Source organism: Nicotiana tabacum, chromosome 22 (genome assembly GCF_000715075.1).
Source record: "Nicotiana tabacum cultivar K326 chromosome 22, ASM71507v2, whole genome shotgun sequence".
In the NCBI taxonomy this organism is placed as follows: Eukaryota; Viridiplantae; Streptophyta; class Magnoliopsida; order Solanales; family Solanaceae; genus Nicotiana; species Nicotiana tabacum.
Window position 1 is genome coordinate 123,317,420 of NC_134101.1, and position 8,855 is coordinate 123,326,274.

Consider the following 8,855-nt stretch of genomic DNA (forward strand, 5'->3'; position numbering starts at 1 on the left):
GGAAGCTAACATGGTATCAGAGCCAGGCCTATCCCAATTTATTGTTATCGATGTTGGGCCCCCATTTATATTGTCCACGCTCCAGTTGCAGGCCTGGGCGTGAGGGAGGGTGTTGAGTTGTATCCCACATCGGTGGAGATTTGAGGTCCTTGGTATTCTTATATGGTCTTGGGCAATCCACACCTCATAAGCTAGCTTTTGGGGTTGAGTTAGGCCCAAGGTCCATTTTATCATGGTATCAGAGCATCGCATAAATGATCAGAGCTTAGTACCTCGCTCATCTGTGTGTATGTGTGTTACTGAAGTTCAGCTGAAGTGTCTGAAGGTAACAACACCTCTGAGCTAGGGTTCTGCTCAATTTGACATCTGAAAAGCTTCTTCAATGGCAATAGAAGACGAAACAAATGAGAGTGCTCCCAGATGTGCGAATGTACCAACTACTCCAGCTATTTTCCCTACGATAGATCACAATCACCCTCTATTTCTTCAACCGACAAATACTCCAGGTAGCTCACTCATCTCTCTTCAGCTAACTGGTTCGGATAACTATGCATTGTGGAGTCGATCTATGAGAATAGGTCTGTTAGGTAAAAGCAAACTAGGATTTGTGGATGGTAGATATCCAATATCGAAGTTCAAACCTGAATTTCATGAGCAATGGGAAAAAGTAAATGTTGTGGTACTCTCTTGGATTATGAATGCTATGCGTTCAGGTTTGTTAAGCACTATAGTGTATGCTTCCAATGCTCACAAGGTATGGGAAGATCTGAAGGAAAGGTTGACAAAGTGAATGTATCTAGGATTCTGTACTTGCATAGAGAGATCCATACATTAACACAGGGAACAATGAATGTAGCTGATTATTTCTCGAAATTAAGAGATCTATGGGATAAGTTTGATGCACTCATTCCTTGTCCTGGTTGTCCATGTTTAGAGTCAAAGAAATATGCAGAGCACTTTGAATATCATAGGTTGCTTCAGTTCCTTATGGGACTGAATGACTCTTATTCCCAAGCTCGAAGCCAAATAATGATGATGACACCAGTGCCTAGTATTAACAAGACATATTCTCTTCTTATGGATGCCGAAATTCAGAGAAACCTGGCAAACTTTACGCAAATGGTGCAAGTAATAGAAGTTAGTGACAACACTGCTATGTATGGCAACAAAAATCCAAATCCTGGCACTGGACAATCTAGAGCTTAGAAGAAGACACTGATTTGTGATTATTGTAACTACAAAGGCCACACTAGGGAGAATTGTTACAAACTAATAGGGTATCCGCAAGACTTCAAGTCCAACTTTAAGATGAAGAAGAAGGGAAGCAACTCGGGAGCATATACTAATCATGTCAATACCAATTACAGTCCTACTATGCAAAATGCTCATATGCAGATGCAGCTTGGAGGTTTGCAGTGTGGGACTTCACCTACATCTGGTTTCCAGCCTCAACAAATACAGATGAATGCTGTACCAACTAGAGTTCAGACTCAGCAACAAATAGTTCCTTACTTTACACAGGAGCAATACCAGCAGATAGTGCAACTACTTAACAAGGGAGCAGATGAAGGCCCCTCTGCCAGAGCTGCAACTGCAGGTAAACTAATAGCTCTGTTATCCAATCATGTTAATCTCAATTGGATAATAGACTCTGGAGCTTCAAATTATATGACATCCACACTAGAAATGCTAAGTTCATGTCAATCAATTTCCTTTCAAAAGGGAAGTAAAGTTTACTTGCCAACAGAGGATGTTGCCTTTATTAAACATATAGGAAAAGCAAGTGTTCTTACCAATCAGGATATCACCAATGTATTGTACATCCCAGATTTTAAGTACAATCTACTATCAGTATCTAAACTGACCAAAGAGTTGTAGTGTCTTGTGGCATTTTTTCCCGACTTCTGTATCTTCCAGGATCTCTACAATGGTCAGGTGAAGGGGATTGGTAAGGAGGACAAGGGACTGTACCTATTACAAGGCAAGTCATTAGTAGGTGGTATATTTAGTCATGATCCAACTCAACAAAGGAATAAAACTGTGCAGCAAGTATCTAAGGTGAACTCTGTATATAAGTCTACTATGCCTGAGAATAAGTCTGCTTGTATGACTAGTGAACACTCTAAATCTAGTGCACTGTGGCACAGAAGATTAGGTCATGCACCTATAGATGTAATCAAGAAGCATACAACTCTAAGTAGTTTGAAGGATCATCACGCACACTGCATTGTATGTCTTTTAGCCAAGCAGACAAAGTTACCTTACAAGCTAAGTACTGCTACTTCAAATGTTGTTTTTGAACTAATTCATTGTGATGTATGGGGGCCATACAGAGTGTCACACCTCCTTTTTCCGCACCCGCGAGGGCGCAGGGGAGTTTTTTTCAATTAAAGGACAATCAAAACGGGATTGGTTTATTTATTTCAGAGTCGCCACTTGGGAGATTTAGGGTGTCCCAAGTCACCAATTTTAATCCCGAATCGAGGAAAAGAATGACTCCATATTACAGTCTGCGTACCAGAAAATCCGGATAAGGAATTCTGTTAACCCGGGAGAAGGTGTTAGGCATTCCCGAGTTCCGTGGTTCTAGCACGGTCGCTCAACTGTTATATTTGGCTTGATTATCTGATTTTATACATGTTGGACCTATGCGCAAATTTTAAACTCTTGATCGCTTTTATTATTATTTTTTACGAGAATTGCAACGTCGTGAAAATATATCTCGAACCACGTTACATCAATGCATCCGTGGTTATTGACATATCTCGACTCGGTTGAGATTTGAATTTGGGTCACATAAATGTGCACCCGAATTACGGAAGATAAATTATTAAAGACGTGCCTAACGCAACTAGCGTATTGTTATTTTGGGGAAGGCCGTAAAATTCGCTAAACGGCATGTCCCGAATTCTAAGTGTTTTAATATATATACATTCAGAGGGCCCCGCGACTTGTACATTTGTTTGTCGAGGCTCGTCTCATTTATTATTAAAGAATTTGCAACGTCATGGAAATGCATCTCGGGCCATGCCATAATCAATATACCCGTGATTTGAGACACATTTCGATTCCGTTGAGATTTGGATTTGGGTCACATAAATGTGCACCCGAGCTTAAGGAGATAATATTATTACAGGCGCGCCTAAAACAACTAGCGCATTACTATTTTGGGTAGGGTCGTGAAATTTGCTAAACGGCCCGTCCCGGAATCTAAGTATTTAATACGTATATTTTTGGGAGGGCCCCACAATCTGTGCGTTTTCATTTGGCGAGGCTCGTCTCATTTTTATTATTATTATATTTTATTTTTTTTTATTTTTATTTTTAAAAGGGTAAACTTAAAGTTACTACATTTTTATTTTTATCTAATTAAAGAGTTAATTCAAAGTTATTAAAATATATTGCAAGCCATGTTGTACGTAACGCACTAGCGGTTTACGACAAGTTCTATTTAACTATGTTCCAAATTGGAGCCGGGTCACATGAGATGCACCCCCGGTTCCTTTAATCTAATTAAATACAAACAATAATATTGCCACAAATCACTGATTTGACGCTATTTATAAACTATCATTCTTTTTCCTCTTAATCTTGTTTAATGAAATATAAGCTGATAATCTAACAATAAATGACAAACATCTAACAATTAGTGATAAACAAAAATATAAAATTAATAACAGAACATAACATTAACAATCAGTGATAAACTAACATGACGAGATAAACTTTAAAATACGGCAAATATATTACTACTACTCAAATTTACCGAGACAAGACATGGAAGCAAAGAACACACCGAGGCAACAAAAATAACATGAATACTCACGTTTAACAGCAACGTCAAGTTTCAACATCTCGAACTCGCCAAAAATGGACAGCAACAACCTCGACGTACCGGACCTCGACGGAACTCATCCCGGACAGAACTTCTAGGCTGTTTTTTGAACGTTTTCGTTAGGTTTCAGCTTGTGCGTATGTGTGTTTTCTTGTTCAGTCATGGCAAGGGGGAAGGGTCGTTCATGGCTGAACTCTGCAAGCAGTTGTTTGGACGTGGGGGTGACGACGGGCAGTAACGACGGAGAAGCTGGACGGGATGGGTGGAGTTGGTTGCGACGAGGGGTGCGACTGGGTTTTGGTCGTTGATGGTGGCTTTGGGGTGGTTGACGGACTGTTTGGTAGAGCTGGAGCTGAGGGACAGTGACGACACAGCAGGTAGCGATGGAAACTGCTGGTTTTTCCGGTGGTTGATGGGGAGGGCTCCTAGGTTTTTTTGCTAGGTTTTTTGGTGAGGAAGAAGGCGATGGGGGGAGATGGCGTCGGGGTCGTTAACGGGGGTGGATGGGTCGTGGTGCAGGTGGTTTCATGGGGTAGCTGGGCTGTTTCGGACGTGAGTTTTTGGACGAGGTCGACGGAGGGAGCTGGATGGAGGTGGGCGATGGAACTGGTGGTTTTGTTGGTGGGGCAGACGAGGGAGGTGGTCGTTTGGAGGTGGTCCGTTTGGTGATGCCTAGTGATTGTGGTTTTGGTGACGGGGGTGCGAGGATGGTGAACGACAGAGGGAGCTGGAGTTCCGGCGTCGGGGGGGGGGGGGGGGGGTTGCGACTGTAGGGGTGCCGGGGAAGGTGACGGGTGGTGGAGTTGGTGCTTGGGTGGTTGTTTCGTTTTTTTTTACAGTAGGTTTTCTCTGCTAGGGTTTTTGTTCTTCCTCTCTTGAGGAAGAAGATGATCAACAGTGGAAAAAAAACCAATCCCTCAAAATCCTGTCCGTTTCTCAATTTTTCAAAAGTCCCGTCCCTTTTTTAATTATTTCATCCGTGTATTTAGTACCCTTGCCCAGGGAAATGAGCCCCACGCGTGGTGGGGTTCGAGACTTGTGTCCCCCACGCGTGGTGGAGTTCCCCGTGTGTCGTGGACTCGGATTATTATGTGCTAGGTCCGAAAATTAGGCCTAAAACCGGGTAGTTTGAACCCGAATATTATTCTTTTGCCCGGATCCAAGAATAAGAACACGACGTTACTTAACTAGTCCTATGTAAACAAAATAACTACCAAAAATAAGACTAATATTTAAACAAAACTATATCTTTTTAAGTATATTTTTCAAGATTTAAAATAGCTACAAAATATTAATAAAACTATTTTTTGTAATTTTCGTTTTTATATAAAAATAAAATATAAATCAATATATTTTTATATTTTTCAGAATTAAAATGACCATAAAACATTAATAGAACTATATATTTTTGTAATTTTCGAATTTATATAAAGTACCAAAATAAAGTGCAATTTTTTGTATTTTTTCAAGTTTATGAGAAATACATAAACTAAAATTTATATATATATTTTTTGTAATTTTTCTTTTTGCAGCGAAATAAAGCAAAAATAGTCAAAATAGTTATATTAGACCTAAATTACATATTTATGCTTAAAATGTGAAAATTCTCGAGGAGGATCAAAAATCAGGTGTCTACAGCTGCCCCTCTTTGACTGGAAACGCGAAGAGTTTTCCGACAAAGAACGACTAGACATGTTTTTGACCCGACCATTACTTGGACGGACTACACTAAGGAAAGGGAGGGAATGTGACCGAGCCCTAGTATCTGAGCTGCCTACATATCCTTGGTTTTACAGGAATCAGGCCACGTGTAGTTCGGGAATGAGAGAGATGGTGAAGTGTACCGAGGTGAAGAGCCGATCGAGGTGCCGTTCCGTTGAGGTTCCGGTCCGCGGTCCTGTCGTTACAACAAAAATGAAAACTTAAAAAGACTAAGTCTATCAGCTACTAGTTACAAGGATTCCTATCTTTAAGTCTTCTGAAACTTGGTCTTGAGTCTTGAATGGTGCTTCATACAGACTTTGGATTTGAACCTTGATACTTGCTAGTTGTAGGCGCTAGTTCTTGAGCAGATCACATCCGTTCTCCACTTCCGTGCTTCGGATTCATTCATTTTTTTCTTTTTCTTTTTCTTTTTTTCTTTTTCTTTTGTGACTAGCTTTTGTTGATCCCCTCAGACTGTTGACTCGCATTCTTGAGGCGAGCTTCTGCTATTTATAACTTGGTTGAATGCTGGGGATTTTTGTTGTAGCCTTTTGCTTCCCGGAGCTGGGGATTCCTGTTGTAACCTTCTACCTTCCGGTGGGGTTACTGATTTCCAAAATCTGCAGTATAAGACTAAAAAGTATTCCTCTTGTTATACAGGTGGGCGCCTGAAAAGAAATTTAAAGACTGAAAAGTATTCCACTCGTTATGTAGGTGGGCGCCTGACAAGAAATTTAAAGACTGAAAAGTATTCCACTCGTTATGTAGGTGGGCGCCTGACAAGAAATTTAAAGACTGGAATGTATGCCTCTGTTCTATGGGCGGGCTCCCAATTTCAACACTTGAAAGTAAAGACTGAATGTATTCCTCTGTTATTATGGGTGGGCTCCCAATTTCAACACTTGAAAAGTAAAGACTGAAATGTATGCCTCTGTTATCTGGGCTGGCTCCCAATTTCAACACTTGAAAGTAAAGACTGAATGTATTCCTCTGTTATTATGGGCGGGCTCCCAATTTCAACACTTGAAAGTAAAGACTGAATGTATTCCTCTGTTATTATGAGCGGGCTCCCAATTTCAACACTTGAAAAGTAAAGACTGAAATGTATGCCTCTGTTATCTGGGCGGGCTCCCAACTTCAGCACTTGAAAGTAAAGACTGAAATGTATGCCTCTGTTATCTGGGCGGGCTCCCAACTTCAACACTTGAAAGTAAAGACTGAATGTATGCCTCTGTTATTATGGGTGGGCTCCCAATTCAACACTTGAAAGTAAAGACTGAAATGTATTCCTCTCGTTATACAGGTGGGCGCCTGGTAGAAATTTAAAGACTGAAAAGTATTCCACTCGTTATGTAGGTGGGCGCCTGATTTCAACAACTTTTAAAATAAACGCCATTCCTTTCTTCAGGCGGGCTCCTGATTTCAACAACTTTGAAAATAAAATGCCATTCCTCTTTTTAGGTTGGTGAGATTTAAACAACTTTAAAAATAAGCGTCACTCCTCTCTTCAGGCGGGCTCCTGATTTCAACAACAACTTTTAAAATAAACGCCACTCCTCTCTTCAGGCGGGCTCCTGATTTCAACTTAGGAGGAAATGCCTCTCCTATGGGTAAAACTAAACATTAGGAGGAAATGCGTCTCCTATGGGTAAAATAGACTTTAGGAGGAAGTGCGTCTCCTATGGGTAAAATAGACTTTAGGAGGAAATGCGTCTCCTATGGGTGAAACTAACTTAGGAAGTGCGTTTCCTATTGGCAAAACTAGACTTAGAAAGTGCGTCTCCTATTGGTAAAACTAGACTTAGGAAGTGCGTCTCCTATTGGTAAAACTAGACTTAGGAAGTGCGTCTCCTATTGGAAAAGACGTGAAACAAACTTAGGAGGAAATGCATCTCCTATGGGTAAAAACTTTAATGATTTCAAATTAGGAAGTGCGTCTCCTATTAATGACATATTCATTTAGGAAGTGCGTCTCCTATGCGTGAACCATTTCCTTCTTTTTTTTTTGAATTATTTACTTACATGTGTTGTCTTCCCTCGAAACTGTTGGGGATTATTTTGATGGGGATGAATTTTCCCCTTTTTTCTCTTTTTTTCATTATTATCTTTTTTTTATTATTCTTTTTTTTTTGTTTTGTTTTTTTCATAGCTTCTTCCTTCGAAGACTACCTCCCTTGAGAGTCGTTTTGTCTTTCCCCGAAAGGAACCGCTGTGGATACTGACTTTCCAACCTTGTGTTGGACTCCTCGCAACTGCTAGGGATAACGCTGTTGGGGAATTATTTACTTACCTGTTGGGGGTAAAATGTTATCAGCTGGGGGTACCTGACTTCCAGAAAATTTTCTAAATGGAAGGAAAATTTTTTTCCCCAGTTCGATAATATCCCTTGTGGCATGCAGTTCTGGCATCAATGCCATTTCCGTTACCTGCTTCAAATCAAACAAAATTTGTTAGTTTAAAACATGGTGGTTGGTTGCGATACTCCTACTGGGACGATGACATTTGCTGGGGATAATCCCTTTCTACCGGGGGTATCCCTCTTCTTTTGTGGCATAGCTCGGAAACTGGCATTTCCCCGACTTTTAGTCTTGTATGAATTTCCCACAAATTCATGCTCACTGCTTTCCTTGCTTTGTTCACGGGCCTTGGCCTTGAGGTTTATAACCTTGGTTTTGGCAAGGGTATCCCTCTTGACACTCGTCAATCTTTTTGTCAATTCCCTTTTGCTGGGGATATTTTTGTTGACACTGGCCTCACGCTTGTTCCTTGCTGACTAAACCACTTGGATGTACTAGTCAGATCTCATTTTGGAAAGCTGATGGCCTATTTTGAAGTCAATTCACACTTGTTCTGACCAAGCAGACTCTATTGGGGATTTTTCTATGAAAGGAAAAAGATAAAAAGGGACAAAATAAAAAGACAAAGGAAGAAGCTGACTCTTTAACGAAAGAAACTATAAATAAAAACCTATCAAATGCAGATACCGACTCTAATGGTCATGACATGCACATGTGGCCTATCCTCCGCCGTCAATCATCTTTCAAGATCTTCAATTGGCGATTCCCCATCTGATTCTCAATCTTATTCGACTTGTAGTGCCCGAAGGGTTTTCACTATCAAGTCTCTCTCATTTTTTGTTCTTTTCTCAGCTTTCATCGCCTTATGGTGCATGTGAAGGTTTTCACCAATAAGACTCTCTCGTTTTATATCTCTCTCCAGCTGGGGGATTTGGAGTGTTGTCGGTACGACTCTTTCTGTTGGGGATTAGAATCCTTTCTGCTGTGGAACAGAATGTTATGCTCACCGGTAAGACTCT

The 8,855-nt window shown here is 40.7% G+C and overlaps 1 protein-coding gene across 1 annotated transcript; it reads left to right on the forward strand.

The window, feature by feature from the left end:
- The first annotated feature begins 382 nt into the window (after positions 1 to 382).
- On the forward strand, positions 383 to 1,206 carry LOC107800025 (uncharacterized). Its single transcript, XM_016623166.1, has 2 exons — positions 383 to 713; positions 755 to 1,206. Exons 1-2 carry the CDS (start codon positions 383 to 385, stop codon positions 1,204 to 1,206), a joined length of 783 nt encoding a protein of 260 aa, XP_016478652.1.
- The last annotated feature ends 7,649 nt before the right edge of the window (positions 1,207 to 8,855 follow it).

What these genes read in the sequence shown, in the direction of transcription:
- LOC107800025 (XM_016623166.1), top strand. Translation starts at nt 383, where the DNA reads ATGGCAATAGAAGACGAAACAAATGAGAGTGCTCCCAGATGTGCGAAT. An exon ending in TATGAATGCTATGCGTTCAG is followed by an intron (nt 714 to 754) that starts GTTTGTTAAGCA and finishes AATGCTCACAAG; the next exon opens with GTATGGGAAGATCTGAAGGA.